A 17,638-nucleotide genomic window follows, 5' to 3' on the forward strand; every position below is an offset into this window, starting at 1 on the left:
GACTCGGCAATTCCACTTCCCGGTATATATCCAAAAGAAATAAAAACATTTATCCACATAAAGGCCTGTACACAAATGTTCACAGCAGCAGTATTCACAATAGCCAAAAGGTAGAAACAATCCAAATGTTCACTGATGAATGAATAAACATCATGTGGCATATCCATACAGTGGAATATTACTCAGCCATAAAAAGGAATGCAATTCTAACATATGCTATAACACGAATCTTGAGAACATTATGCTAATAGAAACCAGACACAGAAGGCCACATATTATATGGTTTCATTTATATGAAATATTCTAAACAGGCAAATTCCTAGAGACAGAAAGCAGAATAGTGGTTGCCAAGGACTAGAAGAGGGAGGGATGGGGAATGACTGCTTTTAATGGTTTTCTTTTGGGGTGATGAAAATGTTCTGAAACTAGATAGTAGTGACGGCTGCACAACATTGTGAATGTACTAGATGCTGCTGAACTACGTTTTAAAGCACTTAAAACTGTAAATGTATGTTTTTACTACAAAAAAAAAAAAAGAATGAGATAGACAGAAAAAATGCCAACACAATGATCTCCAAGACATTCTGTGAGATGAAAAGGCAAGTTACGGGACCCCATTTATGTCAAAACAAATTCGCAACTCCAAACATGTATTATTTGTGTTTGTGCATGTACTTAAGAATATACATCTGTATACGCAAAAACAAGCACGTTTTCAAGTACACTCAGAAAAAAACTGAGCAAGAAAGGGCAAACACTTCTGTGTGGTATGGAGGGTGTGCTTCCAATTTTTCAGGCCTGGAGTAATGACTATGGAAAATATATAAAACACATATCAATTATAATAACTCCATTAAGTTTCAAGGCCCATAAAATGTATGTGTCAAATGTTAATTGTTAATCTAGTGCAAGTAAATAACAATGATTCCCCATTTTTTCCTGTGGAGTCAGAGATCAACAAGGGTTAAATGCAAGTCAACTGATTTCAAGCTTCTAGAAGTCAAAAGTAACTATAGAGTTTTATCATCCCTTCTCAACAAAGAGGAACACACTGTAATCCTGTCATGTGCTTACAGGACACAAAAGTTACCATTTCATTTGAATTAACTAAAAGAGTAACCAAAAGTGGCAAATGAATTCCAGGTCAGGAGTTCTGAGGTCTAGAATAAACTATGGGCTAATTTCCCTTAATTCACTTGAGTTCATTTATTCATGAATTAGCAAGGTACCTAATAACAGTAATTTTTAAAACATTATCAGATTTACATTGTTTGAACTGGGTGTGGTGGCTCATGCCTATAATCCCAGCACTTTGGGAGGCTGAGGCAGGTGGATCATCTGAGGTCAAGAGTTCAAGACCAGCCTGGCCAACATGGTGAAACCCCATCTCTACTAAAAATACAAAAATTAGCTGGGTGTGGTGGTGGGCACCTATAACCCCAGCTACTTGGGAGGCTGAGGCAGGAGAATCACTTGAACCCGGGAGGCGGAAGTTGCAGTGAGGTAAGATCACGCCACTGCACTCCAGCCTGGGCAACAGAACGAGATTCCATCTCAGGGGGGAAAAAAAAAATTTTCAATGTTTGGATATCTAATCAGAAATAAAATAACATGCAACAGGCAAACAATGCCTTAAATTTACTTAAAAAGAAAGCATCATTCTGTTTTGGTAATACATGCTGACCTCCACATAAGCAGAGACACTAACTCATAGACTATCAAGAATTTGATTAGGTAAAAATGAAACCTATCTAACACTGGTGTGACTCTAGAGTCTAGGTTTATAATCTGTTTGGAGAGGGCAATCCAAGAGAAATATACAGCAAGGTCAGCCTTTCTGGCCCTAAAGATGTATTAACACTGGGCAGGATTTTGCCCGGTTTAAAAAGTACATTATGGAAACCTGTTTTGTGGTCTTTTGTACAGCTAACCTTAAATGCTCCACGCCCTGGAAGTTACTTTAAAAGTCATATTATACTTTTCAATTTCCCTTAAAAAAAGTGATTACAAAAGTTTTTTTTTTTTTTTCCAGGCCCGCCTTTCATATTGTCTAACATATCAAATTGACAGCAGTGTAAATAGACTAATAATACTCCTTAATCCTGAAGGAAGACTTCAGCTACTAAAGATTTCTTAATCAAGAAAAGAAATGCTTTTCTTCTTTGTCTTCAACTACTATCACAAAAGAAAAAGAAAATAAAACAAACGAGAGTCCTTCATTGTTGAAGTAATCCCCTAGAAATAGAATTCAACTACATTTGCAGGGTAAAAAATTACCAGGGTGTATTAAATCTATATGAGACATTGTATACTTCTGGTCTGTGTACTTTTTCAGTATCGGTTTAAAAGTTTCTAAAACTATGACAGACAATGATGAGTCCTAGGATTTCAAATAAAAAGACTATTATTAAAATCTTTTATTTTTTATTTTTTGTAGAGATAGAGTCTCACTATGTTGCCCAGGCTGGTCTCAAATCGCTAGCCTCAAGTGTATTATTAAAATTCTTTGACCACTTACCAGAGACTGAATATAAATGTAAGAGAAGTTATACTTTCCTTAATAAACAGTCCTAATACACATCAGAGAAATAAAAAAAAAAGTTCCACCTTTCAACTTTCTGAAAAGATCTAATCTCATTAGGAATATGACTTTGGTATCATTAAAGAAAAGCAGCAAATGAAATGTTTGTTTCACTTTCAAACAAGAATTTATTTTTGTGTGTGTGTGTGGCGGGGGTGGAGGATGGAGTTTCCCTCGTCACTCAGGCTGGAGTGCAGTGGCGTGATCTTGGCTTACTGCAACCTCCACCTCCCGGGTTCAAGTGATTCTCTTGCCTCAGCCTCCCGAGTAGCTGAGATTACCGGCGCCCACCACCATGTCCCACTAAAATTTTTTGTATTTTTAGTAGAGTTGGGGTCACCGTGTTGGCCAGGCTGGTCTCGAACTCCTGACCTTAGATGATCCACACGAAAGTGCTGGGATTATAGGTGTGAGCCACCGCGCCCGACCAAAGAAGAATTTGGATTTGGCCCGGCGCGGTGGCTCACACCTGTAATCCCGCACTTTGGGAGGCTGAGGCAGGAGGATCACAAGGTCAGGAGATCGAGACCATCCTGGCCAACACAGTGAAACGCCATCTCTACTAAAAATACAAAAAATTAGCTGAACGTAGTGGCAGGCACCTGTAGTCCCACCTACTCGGGAGGCTGAGGCAGGAGAATGGCATGAACCTGGGAGGCAGAGCTTGCAGTGAGCCGAGATAACGCCACTGCACTCCAGCCTGGACGACAGAGCAAGCCTCTGTCTCAAAAAAAAAAAAAAAAAAGAATTTGAACTTGGGTCAAACTCAAAGCTATTTATTCCTTAGCTAATCAAAAGTGGTTGTGTAGTTTCAACTGGATTTCTTTTTTGTTTTTTTTAGAAATGGAGTTATAGGCACACTGGGAGGCATTTAAGTTTTTGTCTTTTATCTAAACCTCTCGATTGGCATCTGGTAACCTGGTTATCAGTCTCTAGTTTCCTATCAGCCTGGTATGACAATCACTTGACTTCTCTATGCTGAAATTTCCTCACACACTAAAAGAGAAGGTTGAACAAAATTAGTTGTTTTTTTTTTTTAAGGCAGTGTCTCTCTGTCACCCAGGCTAGAGTACAGTGGCACGATCTTGGCTCACTGCAGCCTCCGCTTTCCAGGTTCAAGCAATTCTCCTGCCTCAGCCTCCTGAGTAGCTGGGATTACAGGCACATATCACCACACCCGGCTAATTTTTGTAATTTCAGTAGAGACAGGGTTTCACCATGTTGGCCAGGCTGGTCTGGAACTCCTGACCTCAAATAATCCATCTGCCTCGGCCTCCCAAAGTGTTGGTATTACCAGCATGAGCCACCACACCCGGCCCAAAATGAGGTTTTCAGAGAGTGAATGCATTTAAACAAAAATAGTACATAACTAAATTAACAATACAGGTGGTGCACAGATACGGCAAAAGTCATGACCATGGTTAATCAGAATGACAGAGGTTAAGGAAAACAGGGTGCTGGGGCAAGGGTTTCTGCTCTTTCAATCAGCAGCAAAACCATTAAATAAAATTCACATGGAAGTCTAATAAATATGAACACAAAATACTGCTCTGATTGAAGCTAGGAGCAGGGGGTCAGATATTCTCCCATCTGACTCCTCCCACCTCCTGCCACCCCATCCCCTGCTCCTTCATCCCCTGCACAGGCGCATACTCCTTTGAGTAGAACTTGAAATCCATTAAACTAGATGTTCAAGATTCTTTTTTTTTTTTTTTTTTTTTTTTGAGACAGTCTCGCTCTGTCTTCCAGGCTGGAGTGCAGTGGCGTGATCTCGGCTCACTGCAACCTCTGCCTCCCAGGTTCAAGTGATTCTCGTGCCTCAGCCTCCTGAGTAGCTGTGATTACAGGCATACGCCACTATGCCTAGCTAATTTTTGTATTTTTAGTAAAGACAGGGTTTCACCATGTTGGCCAGGCTGGTCTTGAACTCCTAACCTCAAGTGATCCACCCAAGTCTCCCAAAGTGCTGAGATGTCAGGCGTGAGCCACCGCGCCAGGCCTCAAGATTCTTTCTAGGCCAAAATAATTTTAATCCTTCTTTCAAAGGCTAAGATATTACATTAAGAGCTCTTCAGAACTTGCTAAGCACCATGATTTTATAAAGAAGAGAGTTCCCTGTTATGATGTTATAAACTGATCATGTTCCCTCAGTGTTTGATATGAAAACCAAATGGGAGGAAGACTTGACACAGTCAAGAGGAGTGACAGGGTTAAACACACAGACCGAGCACACAGACACTGGGGATGGCAGATGATGGGAATGACTGTGTCCATATTCACCTAGGACAAGGAGGCTGAAGAAAATGGTCATGCCGCTGGACTGCTCCTCTTGCTGGGCCTGCTCCCCTGTCTGCACGGGGAGGATGGGCTTGCCAGGGGTCGGGAGCACCAGTTTCGTCGTGACAACCAGGGTGGTGTGGAGGGTAACATTGAAACCCTCGTGAGTTGTATTGGGGAACCTCCTGGAGGACACAAAAAGCATAATTAGATAATGGAAAAGGGTCCCAAAACATCAATTCACACACCTCACACCAGAAAGAGAAGCTGTCCAAGAACTTTATGGGATTCAGAAGTCTTGTAACTAACAGGCAGGCCTTCAAGAGAAACTTATTAAGAAAATCCCTGCCTGCACAGAACAAGGGTACCAGTGGCCTCCAGTGCTTCTGAATACAGCCACTTAGAGGACAGGAACGATAGGGAATCAGAGCCAGTATAGAAATGAAATGCTGCCTGCTCTTTGGCAAATACTGGGGGATTTAAAGGGAGGCAAACTGGAGTCTCATCACTTTCCAAGGTCCAACACTGTTTACTTAGCACCTTTGTTTCCCCAATTTACATTATTTTCCTTGCATTATTTCTGCAAGTTGAAGAAGCCACCTGAATTTGCCCACTTGTTGATCTGGGCATGCCCTAACCTACTTGACAAAATCCTTCTCAGATTTCAAACGGCTCAAATGTCACCTCCTATTACCCCACCTTACCTCACCCGACTTTACCTACTCCACTGCATATGTTCCCACAGCTCTTTCACACTGTGCTGGGATCGTGAACTAGTACAATATTGCTATAATAACTGTAATTGTGACTATAAAAGTTAATATTTTCTGAGCACTGCTTTATTCCAGGAACTAGGTAACACACTACCTCTCATTTAATAGGTATAACATGTCTGACTGGGTATGATTACTTTCCCTTTTTTACTCATGCATAGCTAGGGCTCAGGGAGGTTGCAAAACTTCACCAACATCTGTTAGTGGCAGAATCAAGCTGAAAACCCAAACTTGAAATCGCTGGGCTATACTGCCTCTTTTATTTTGTGCTGCTGAGGCCCTGTTTAGTGTTTGGGATGGAGCAGCTGCTCAATAAATAACTGATTACATGAAATGACCCCCATATGGCCAAGAAATATATTTAAAAAGTTATCAGCTGAAGGACTCCAGTATCAATGAAGGGGTTCCTTATTCATCTTCACATACTCATTCCACAAACAGTGAAAGGGCATCCACAATCTGCAACAGACTCTGCCCTGCAGGTATGGAGATGACTTTTGGACTTGCCCAAAAGTACCTGGAGGACACAGCCCGTCCTTCCCTATCTTCCCTTGTCCAGCTAACCCCCTTCCTCTCTACACACCAGCCATGCTGCCTGTCACTCAAAAGCACTAAACTCTTTGAGCCAGGCCTTTTGAACCTGATATTATTTCTCCTATCCCTCCTTCTGGTCATTCAAGTTTCTGCTGAATGTCAGTTTTTCCTGAGTGGACTCCCCAACCCTAACTCTATTCTGCTTCCTTCAGAACACTTAAGCCATTCATGCCAGAGGTTGCAATTTTTAGAATTGCAGACATGTGAGAAAAATCAGATCTTGGCGATGACCTTGAGCAGTAGGATATAAATAACTCCCACATGCTTAGCGTTCCAATAATGAAACACCAGGCACAAACAGGGTTAATTAATCACGATCTGAAACCATCTTGACTAATTATGGTCTTCTTTTCCCACTAGAATGGAAGCTCCCAGAGAGCGGATCCTGGTCGGCCTCCTTTCCTACCACCTGCCCAGGACCTGGAATTGAGTAGATGGCTAACAGTTAATGACTGAATGAAACAGTGAAGGAGAAAGACATGAAAACTGATCGTTACAGAGGAGGCGACTGGCTAAGTAGGAGCTGGGTGTGGAGAACCCGGACGACTTCCTGGAGGAGGCGGAAGAGGGCTCAGTAACCATGAGATTACCGAAAACTGGGAAAGTAAATATGGGTTGTATTTTCCGCAAGACGGCTCTCGGGGCCGGCGCTGGGCAGCTGATTCCCAGCTCGAGGGACCGACCTCCAGGGGAACGCAAGGCCCACCTGAGCCCAGGCCCGCCCATCCCGCCCTCCCCGTAGGCACCGGCTTGGTCAGTCCTGGCCAACCAGCAAAAGAAGCTCCGCCTTCCGGGGCCGGAGGGTGGCCTGAGGCGCTCGCTGTCACCCGCCGGGGCCCAGCCCCGCCGCCTCCGCCGCCCGGGAAAAAGCCCACTCACTCCTCTTCCGCCATCTTCTCCCCCATCCCGCGGAGCTTCCAGGACCACCGAGTTCGGAGCCGCGGGGCTAGCAGGACCCGCTTTTGCTTCCGGCTTCCGCTGGAGGCGCGGGCGGGCGAGCGAGAGGCGGGGCCTCGGCCGCTCGTGGGCGGCTCTCTGTCCCTCCGTCTCAGTGGCCCGAGGGTGGGAGAAAGCGCGTGGGAGGATTGCCTCTTAGTCTCTCCTGGGGCTTTCGGGACGCTTGTCCGGCCTGGGCCACATGACCACCTGGGGCCGAGAGATTCCGGCTTTTCCCCCATCACAGGGCGGGGACGTTTTGGGGAAACTCCTGTGAGGTCACTGTGACTCACCCTGAGGGCAAGCAAGCACCCTCCACCCAGTGCCCTCGACTTCGCTGTGCTAAAAGAGTTTGAAAAAGGATGCCCAGCCTGTAGCCTAAGCCGAGAGACCCCAGGGGGACACTTCCCCAACCCGAGCCTTAGTTTCCTTCGGCAGTGGAGAGGAATAACCGCCTGGACTTGGCAGGACTGTGCAGCATTCCATCTGTAAACATATATTCAGTTCAGACTATATGCCTAGCGTTAAAATGGATGCTGATGATCTAGGGGTGGACCATTCATTAAGCAGTTCATTGATTTAGCACATGCTTAGTAGATGCTTCTATGTGCCTAGCAGTGGCCGGTGGGGTGGGGATGCAGGGAGGAACAAGGTGAGGTGGGAGGTGGGAGTCCCCCCATCGGGAGGACTGAGGCTAAGGACTTTGAACTTTCTTGGCTGCTTCTGTTGCTAACTCCCTCCCTGACCCAAAGCACTCTATCTCATCTGGATAATTGCAACGGCTCCATTCAGGGTCTCTGACTCACCCCTGTTCCTTATGGACTTCCACACAGCAGCTGGAGTGATCCCTTCACTCATCACTCCTCTGCTTAGACCTTCCAATGGCTTCCAATCTCCAGAGAAAAAAAACCTTGGGAATGTACAGGACTCAACCCTGCCTCCTTTTCCCCTCTGAAGTGTGTGGGAGGGGGACATGGGGCTCTCTATCTCCCCTCCCACACACTTTGACTTTCCACTATTGTCACAGAGTCACCAGGAATACTTCCACCGTTGCACTTGCTGAGCCTTTATCTAGAATGCTCTTCTTCTGGGTAGCTCTTTGGCTCCCACCTCTTCTACGTTTGGCCTTTTATTTTACCCTTATCTTGTGTGTTAGACCTCCTTGACCACCCTACTTAAAATCCAAGGCCCCCCACCTTCCCTAAACTATTTTTCCACATGACACCTAACCTACCATATGTTTTACTCATACATTTGTTTATTAACCATCTCCCTCCATGAGAACGGAAGCTTCATGAATGCAGAAATTTTTGTCTGTTTTGTTCTCCATTTTATCTGAAATGCCTACAACAGTACCTGGCACATAGTAGACACTCAATAATAAATAATCATTGAGTAAATAAATCAGTTAATTCTAGCACACGTAGAAGGGTTTTGAACTGAGAAGTAACATGAGCTTTGCTGCCTGTTGGGAGTTGACGGGGTTGGCAAGAGAGAGAGGATGGAAGCCCCAAGGCCGGCAAGGAGGCTTTTGCAATAATCTAGGTGACAGCTGATGGCAGTCTGGATGAAAGTAATACCGTGGAGGTGGCAGGAATGGTTGGACTCCTGGATGCATACTGAAGACAAGTTTTGCTGACGGACTATGGCATATAAAAGAGGAGTTAAGCATGGTGTCAGGGTTTTGGCCCTGAGGAACTGGGTAGAGAAGAAATCTGCCTCTAACCTTGGGTTCTCCATCCTGTGCGGTCTCTTAAGACTGCTAAAGCTAACTGAGAAAATGTCATCAGGATCCACCAACGTTTACTGAGTAATAATAAACTTGCTTCCTTCCTGCGGGTGCGGTGTTGGGCTATTGTTTCCTTAATTCTTTACATAGCTTTGAGGTAGATACCATCATTATCCACAGACACAGAGAAATCAAAGCACTTGCCTGCGTCCCACAGCTAGCAAATGACAAGGCTGGGATTCAGGCACAGAATCAGTGTTTTTAAACCAGTAGCCCTGCTACTCTCCACTGCCTCAATTTCTCTGGCTCTTAAATGGGACTAATAACCTACTCTCCTCCATTAGCACAGAGCCTGGCAGGAATGACCTGGTCTACAAAGGATTGAGGGTGGGGTTCTCTCTGGCCACACTTGTCAACTGAGGGCTTGAGGCTACCATTTTCTACCAGCACCAATAAAACCCACATGGCTGGAATTCACCAAGCTGGAAACCCCACCTAGCTGGAATTCACTACTCTTCTCTCTCCGTTGTCTCGCCTACTGCCCTTGCCACAGATTCTGCTGTCAAGGCCAGATGAGGGCTTTGTGATGGTCATGGAGCTCCTGACCTTGGCCTCCTCTGGGCCTACCACTAACCACGAGACCACAAATTCTGGTGCCAGACAGTGCTGCTTCCCAACCCCTCCTTAGGACCTACAGTCTCCGTGACCCTGAGAGGCTACAGCACCCTCAGAGCCTCAGGGCCCCCTCAATTTTTTTTCTTTTTTTCTTTAACAATGCCTCTCTTTAGAAGACTGTTAAAAGATTAGAGAGAAAACTGCCTTCGCTCTCTGTTGTCTCTGCCTAGACAGCTCTGCCCGCTACCTCCAGTCTTCTTGTTATTCAGGTCTCAGCTTAAAAGTCCCCTCCTCAGGGAAGCCCTCCCTGACCAGTCTCTGTAAAGAGTCAGACAGTAAATATTGAAGGCTTCGTGGGCCTTACTATCTCTGTAGCAACAAATCAACTCTGTACTTTGCGTGCAGCATAAATAATATAAATAGGCATAGCTGTGTTCCAACAAAACTTTATGGATACTAAAATTTGAATTTCGCATTACTTTCACATGTCATGAAATACCATTCTTCTTTGGATTTTTTTTTTTTTTCGAGATGGAGTCTCTGTTGCCCAGGCTGGAGTGCAATGGCGTGATCTCGGCTAAGTACAACCTCCGCCTCCCAGGTTCAAGCAATTCTCCTGCCTCAGCCTCCCAAGTAACTGAGACTACAGGCATGCGCCACCACGCCCAGCTAATTTTTGTATTTTTAGTAGAAATAGGGTTTCACCATGTTGGCCAGGATGGTCTTGATCTCTTGACCTCGTGATCCGCCTGCCTTGGCCTCCCAAAATGCTGGGATTACAGGCATGAGCCACCAGGCCTGGCCTGTTGTTGTTTTTTGAGACAGAGTCTCACTCTGTCACTCAGGCTGGAGCGCAGTGGCGTGATCTCGGCTCACTGCAAACTCTGCCTCCTGGGTTCAAGCGATTCCTGCTTCATCCTCCCAAGTAGCTGGAATTACAGGCGTGTGCCACCATGCCCGGCTAATTTTTGTATTTTTAGTAGAGACGGGGTTTTGCCATATTGGCCAGGCTGGTCTCAAACTCCTGACCTCAAGTGATCCACCTGCCTCAGCCTCCCAAAGTGCTGGGATAACAAGCATGAGCCACTGTGCCTGGCCAAGAATTTGATCTTTAATGCTTTTATTAAACAGGGAATCAAATTGGTTACCATGTGTATCAGTCAGGGTTCAATCACAGAAGCAGAACCAAAAGGGGATATATTTTAAGAGCTTTATGACAAGGAATTGGCTTAAAACAACACAAATGTATTATCTTATAGTTCTGTAGGTTAGAAGATAAAAATTTTCACTGGGCTAAAATCAAGGTGTTGGCAGGGTCACATTCATTCTGGAGGCCCTAGGGGAGAATAAACTTTCTTGCCTTTTCCAGCTCCTAGAGGCTGCTTGCATCCCATGGCTCATGGCCCACTCCCTGTCTTTAAAGCTAAGGACTGCCTCACCCCATGCTCTCCTTCTGATTCTGACTGTCTTGTCTTCCTCTTCCTCTTCCCCTTCCCCCCTACCCCCCCTTTTTTTTTTGAGACTGAATCTCGCTCTGTTGCCCATGCTCGAGTGCAGTGGCATGATCTCGGCTCACTACAACCTCCGCCTCCGGGGTTCAAGTGATTCCTGTCTCAGCCTCTCAAGTAGATGGTGTTACAGGTGCCCGCCACCACACCAGCAAATTTTTGTAGTTTTAGTAGAGATGGGGTTTCACCATATTGGCCAGGCTGGTCTTGAACTCCTGACCTCAGGTGATCCACCCACCTTGGCTTCCCAAAGTGCTTGGATTACAGGCATGAGCCACTGTGCCCAGCCCCTCTTTCCCTTATTAGGACCCTTCTGACTACGTTGGACCCACCTACATAATCAGAATAATCTGCCCATCTCAAAGTCAGCGGATTAGCACCCTATTTCCATCTGCAACCTTAATTCGTTCTTGCCCTGTAACATATTCACAGGGACCAGCAATTATCACGTGGCCATCTTTGGAGGGCCATTATCCTACCCATCACACCATAGGAAAAATAAGATCTGTTGGACTCCTCTTCATGTATTTTTTTTTTTTTTTTTTTGAGACGGAATTTCACGCTAGTTGCCCAGGCTGGAGTGCAATGGCACAATCTCGGCTCACTGCAACCTCCACCTCCTGGGTTCAAGCGATCCTCCTGCCTCAGCCTCCCGCGTAGCTGGGATTACAGGCATATGCCACCACACCCAGCTAATTTTGTATTTTTAGTAGAGATGGGGTTTCTCCATGTTGGTCAGGCTGGTCTCGAACTCCTGAACTCAGGTGATCTGCTCGCCTTGGCCTCCCATAGTGCTGGGACTACAGGCATGAGCTACCATGCCTGGCCCTCTTCATGTATTTTTGCTATTTATTATCATTTCATATTGATTTATACATGGGAAAGAGTGGGGCATAATTTCTTTAATACTTTTGGATGTTAACATTTTAATCTGGCCCTGGCCACTTAGCACGTAACAGGCACTAGAATTACTAAGCAAAAATAGAAAATCTGGGCTTGTAGAATTCAGTGGAGTCAGGTGTAATTCTCTGAGAGTTTGTGAAAAAATCCAGATTCCAGGCCATGCATAGTGACTCACAGCTGTAATCCTAGCACTTTGGGAGGCCGAGGTGGGTGGATCACCTGAGGTCAGGAGTTCAAAACCTCCTTCACCCTCACCTGCCTTGTGTCCTCCCCACTGTCCCCACCCTAAGACCTGGTGACCGATAGAAACACTTGCTTCCTTGGCTTACTTTTTTTCTCTCTCCCTTAAAAAAAAAAAATCATAGTTTTGGCCGGGCGTGGTGGCACACACCTGTAATCTCAACTACTTGGGAGGCTGAGGCAGAAGAATCACTTGAACCTGGGAAGTGGAGGTTGCATTGAGCCTAGATCGCACCACTGCACTCCAGCCTGGGCGACAGAGGGAGACTCCGTCTCAAAAAAAAAAAAAGAAAAATGAAAAGTTGTAGAAAAGGAGAAAAGTAAAAGTCATCATAGTTTACCACGGAGCTCAGCTGTGAATGGCATTTACATAGTCACAATAATGTAGACTGTAAATATCAATCTCACAAGAATAACCGTATAACTATATTGAGAGAACAAAGGATGGGAAGGGTCTCTGCATGTGCTGGGCAGGTGAGGGGAGAGAAAGAGGGCAGAACCCTTATTGCCCAGAGTGGGAAAGCAGATTTTACTGAAAATAGAAAAATTAAGAAGTGGCGATAGAAGCATGTTATTCCAAAACATGGAGTTAAATACCCAAAAAATCAGCTCAAAGTGATTGTCTTTGGGGAGGCAGAAATGAGAGGAGAGAGTGAAGTGGGGATTCCTATTTTTAGAAAATTTGACTCTTCAACTTATGTGCATGTAAGACCTCAATACAAATAACATTTAAGCCAAAAAATAAAAAAGGACAGGAGTAACATACTGAAATGTCGTTTCGATAATGGTTATTTCCCAATTGTGGGTCATGGGTATTGTTTTTCCTTTTCCTTATTTGTATTTTTAATAATTTTTTTCTGCAAATGACATATCATTTGAAATGTAAGTAAATCCCTTTGACACTGTGCTTGTGACCTGCAACACTCAGTAACTGCCAGTCATCTTTCATAAACTAGAAACAGGCCAGATTGTCATATTCATTTAAATACAGAAAGTCAAGGCCATGGGTATTTTGATCTTTCTGTCTTGATGCTGCCTCACCTCCCTGTTCTGAGTCACCAGCCCTGTGGATTCTTCCTCCTCCACCCTCATCCCGTTTGTGTCCTCCACACTGTCGCCACCCTAAGACCTGATGACCAATAGAAACACTTGCATCCTTGGCTTACCTTTTTTCTTTCCCCCTTTAAAAAATATCATAGTTTTGGCTGGGTGCAGTGGCTCACGCCTGTCATTCCAGCACTTTGGGAGGCCGAGGCAGGAGGATCACTTGCACCCAGGAGTCTGAGGCCAGCCTGGGCAACATAGTGAGACCCTGTCTCTATTTTTATTTTGTATTTATTTATTTATTTTTGAGAGAGAGTCTTGTTCTATTGCCAGGCTGGAGTACAGTGGTATGATCTCAGTTCACTGCAACCTCTGCCTCCCGGATTCAAGCAATTATCCTGCCTCAGCCTCCCGAGTAGCTAGGACTACAGGTGCTAAAATATGATTTTTAAAAAAAAATAAAAATAGGCCAGGTGTGGTGGCTCACGCCTGTAATCCCAGCACTTTGGGAGGCTGAAGCAGGTGGATCATGAGGTCAAGAGATTGAGAACATCCTGGCCAACATAGTGAAACCTCGTCTCTACTAAAAATACAACAATTAGCCGGGCGTGGTGGTGTGCACCTGCAGTCCCAGCTACTTGGGAGGCTGAGGCAGGAGAATTGCTTGAATCTGGGAGGCAGAGGTTGCAGTGAGCCGAGATCATGCCACTGCACTACAGCCTGGCAATAGAGCAAGACTCCGTCTCAAAAATAAATAAATAAATACAAAATAAAAATAGAGACAGGGTCTCACTATGTTGCCCAGGCTGGCCTCAGACTCCTGGGTGCAAGTGATCCTCCTGCCTCGGCCTCCCAAAGTGCTGGAATGACAGGCGTGAGCCACTGCACCCAGCCAAAACTATGATATTTTTTAAAGGGGGAAAGAAAAAAGGTAAGCCAAGGATGCAAGTGTTTCTATCGGTCATCAGGTCTTAGGGTGGGGACAGTGTGAAGGACACAAAGGGGATGAGGGTGGAGGAGGAAGAATCCACAGGGCTGGTGACTCAGAACAGGGAGGTGAGGCAGCATCAAGACAGAAATATCAAAATACCCACGGCCTTGACTTTCTGTATTTAAATGAATATGACAATCTGGCCTGTTTCTAGTTTATGAAAGATGACTGGCAGTTACTGAGTGTTGCAGGTCACAAGCACAGTGTCAAAGGGATTTATTTACATTTTCAGCTTCTACTCCTACCCACCTACCACAGTCATGCATCATCTAAGGACAGGAATCCATTGTGAGAAATGTGTGGTCAGGCGATCTTGACGTGCGAACATCCTAGAGCAGACTTCTTCAAACCCAGATGGTGTCGCCTATGACACACCCAGGCTTTTATGGTATGGCCTATTGCTCACAGGCTACACACCCATACAGCATGTTACTGTACTGGGTACTGCAGGCAATGGTAACACAATGGCAAGTTTTTGTGTGTCTAAACATACCTAAACACAAAAAAGGCACAGTAAAAGTACCGTATTATAAGCTCATGGGACCACCATTGTATTTGTGGTCTATCTTTGACCAAAATGTCTGTATGTCTGTAGCTGTATTTACCTTACAATGACAGTGCAAGCAGTCTTTTTTTTTTTTTTTTTTTGAGAGACAGGTTCTCATTCTGTCCCCAGGCTACAGTGCAGTTGTGGGATCACAGCTCCCTGCAGCCTCAACCTCTTGGGCTCAGGCCATCCTCCTACCTCAGCCTCCCAAGTAACTGGGATTACAGGCGCGTGCCACCGTTCCTGGCTAATTTTTTGTTTTATTTTATTTTTTGTAGAAACAGGGTCTTGCTATGTTGCCTAGGCTGATCTTGAACTCCTGGGCTCAAGTGATTGTCCCACCTCAGCCTCCCAAAGTGCTAGGATTATAGACATGAGCCACAGTGCCTGGCCCAGGCAGTCTTTTTGAAGTATGTATCAGATCATGTTACTCTTCTGCTCAAAATCATCCCATGGCTCCCCATTTTACTGCAAACAAAACCCAAACTCCTCGATCGAGACCATGGTGAAACCCTGTCTCTACTAAAAATACAAAAAAAAAAATTAGCCGGGCGTGGTGGCGGGCGCCTGTAGTCCCAGCTACTCGGAGAGGCTGAGGCAGGAGAATGGCGTGAACCCAGGAGATGGAGCTTGCAGTGAGCCGAGATTGCGCCACTGCACTCCAGCCTGGGTGACAGAGCAAGACTCTGTCTCAAAAAAAAAACCAAAAAAAACCCCAAACTCCTCTTGGCAGTCTGCAAGGCCCTGTTTGGTCAGCTCCCTTTCCCTGAAGGGGTCTCTTGTCCCTTTTCCCCTGCATCCCAACTCACTTATCTGCTCCTTGAACATGCTACGCTCGTCCCCACCTCAGGACCTTTGCACTTGCTGTTCCTTTGTCTATCACCTTCTAGATGTACATAGAGCTGCCTCCTAGTCATAATTCAGATCCCATACAATGGAAGCACCCTGACTGAGGCCCTCTCCCACCTGCCCCAGCCAGCCACTGCGTCTTCCAGCATTTCACTCTCTTGTCCTTGTGATACCTATTATGTGAAGTTATTCTGTTTTGTCCTTTTTAAAAAGACATATTTGAAATTATTATTGAAATATGGCCCGGGCACAGTGGCTCATGCCTGTGATCCCAACACTTTGGGAGGCCAAAGCAGGTGGATCATTTGAGATCAGGAGTTCAAGACCAACCTGGCCAACATGGCAAAACCCCATCTCTACTACAAATACAAAAATTAGCCAGGCGTATTGGTGCACACCTGTAATCCCAGCTGCTTGGGAGGCTGAGGCACGAGAATCACTTGAACTTGGGAGGTAGAGATTGCAATGAGCCGAGATCGTACCACCGCATTCCAGTCTGGGTGACAGAGTAAGACTCTGTCTCAAAAAATAAATAAATTAATTAAATTAAATTAAATAAATATTGAAATATAATTCATATAACAAAAACTTCATTTTAACATGTGCAATTCAGTGGGTTTTAGTGTATTCACTATGTTATGCAACCACCACAACTATCTGATTCCCAAACATTTCTGGCACCCCAACAAGAACCTCTGCACCTATCAGCAGTCACTCTCTGCTGCCCCATCCCCTGGCAATCATTACTTTATTTTCTGTCTCTATGGATTTACCGATTCTGAAAATTTCATGTAAGTGGAATAAAATATGTGGCATTTTATGACTGGCTTCTTTCACTTAGCACAATGTTGTTTCTTTTTCAAATTTACTTCCTTGTGACCTGTCATCCCCATTAGGCTCACAGGGGGTCTAGTACCTAGACTAGCACCTGACATAAATCATTAAGTATGGATTAAGCACCTACTATGTGCTATGTCCACAGTAGCACAGAAAACTCCAAGGAAACTGTCTTTTTTATTTTATGTTTTTCAGAATTTTCTATTATTTCTTCTTCTAATTTTTATTTATTTTATTTATTTTTTTTTTTTTTTGAGACGGAGTCTTGCTCTGTCGCCCAGGCTGGAGTGCAGTGGCGCAATCTTGGCTCACTGCAAGCTCCGCCTCCCGGGTTCACTCCATTCTCCTGCCTCAGCCTCTCCGAGTAGCTGGGACTACAGGCGCCCGCCACCACGCCCGGCTAATTTTTTGTATTTTTAGTAGAGACGGGGTTTCACCGTGGTCTCGATCTCCTGACCTCGTGATCCGCCCGCCTCGGCCTCCCAAAGTGCTGGGATTACAAGCGTGAGCCACCGCGCCCAGCCTATTTATTTTATTTTATTTTATTTTTGAGACAGGGTCTCACTCTGTTACCCAGGCTGGAGTACAGTGGTGCAATCACTGCTCACTTTGGCCTCAACCTCCTGGGCTCAGGTGATCCTCCCATCTCAGCCTCCCAAGTAGCTGAGACTACAGGCGCAACCACTGCGCCTGGCTAATTTTTGTATTTTTTTGTAGAGGCAGGTTTTCGCCATGTTGTTCAGGCTGGTCTTGAACTCTTTGGCTCAAGAGATCTGCCAGCCTCAGTCTCCCAAAGTGCTGAGACTATAGGAGTGAGCCACTGTCTCTGGCCCTTTATTTTTTATTTTTTTATTTTTGCAAACTTTTTTTTTTTTTTTTTTGAGATGGAGTTTCACTCTTGTTGCCCAGGCTGGAGTGCAATGGCGTGATCTCGGCTCACTGCAATCTCTGCCTCCTGGGTTCTCCTTGCCTCAGCCTCCCAAGTGGCTGGCATTACAGGCGCCTACCACCATGCCCAGCTAATTTTTTGCATTTTTAGTAGAGATGGGGTTTCACCACGTTGGCCAGGCTGGTCACGAACTCCTAATCTCAGGTGATCCACCCACCTTGGCCTCCCAAAGTTCTGGGATTACAGGCGTGAGCCACCGCACCCGGCCCAGGCATTTTCAATGAAGGGGAAACTTTCTCCATAACCTCTATTTTCCCCTCAGTAA

The 17,638-nt window shown here is 45.3% G+C and overlaps 1 protein-coding gene across 13 annotated transcripts in view; it reads right to left on the minus strand.

The window, feature by feature from the left end:
* SLC9A8 (solute carrier family 9 member A8) overlaps positions 1-7,395 on the minus strand; it is a 79,262-nt gene extending 71,867 nt beyond the window's left edge. For 8 of the 13 annotated variants that reach the window (XR_010119325.1, XR_010119321.1, XR_010119322.1 and 5 more), the window contains exons 1-2: positions 7,105-7,356; positions 4,862-5,043 (exon numbers count right to left, since the gene is read on the minus strand). Coding sequence is in view for 8 of the 13 variants with exons in the window: in XM_063633390.1 (XP_063489460.1) it covers positions 4,862-5,043; positions 7,105-7,130 (208 nt within the window). In the remaining 5 variants the exon portion in view is untranslated. Of the gene's footprint in view, positions 1-4,861; positions 5,044-6,722; positions 6,925-7,104 lie in introns of those variants that run through there. The other 5 variants (XR_010119323.1, XR_010119324.1, XM_055266097.2 and 2 more) reach the window with 4 other exon arrangements.
* Between the last annotated feature and the right edge of the window lie 10,243 nt (positions 7,396-17,638).

Source organism: Symphalangus syndactylus, chromosome 24 (genome assembly GCF_028878055.3).
Source record: "Symphalangus syndactylus isolate Jambi chromosome 24, NHGRI_mSymSyn1-v2.1_pri, whole genome shotgun sequence".
In the NCBI taxonomy this organism is placed as follows: Eukaryota; Metazoa; Chordata; class Mammalia; order Primates; family Hylobatidae; genus Symphalangus; species Symphalangus syndactylus.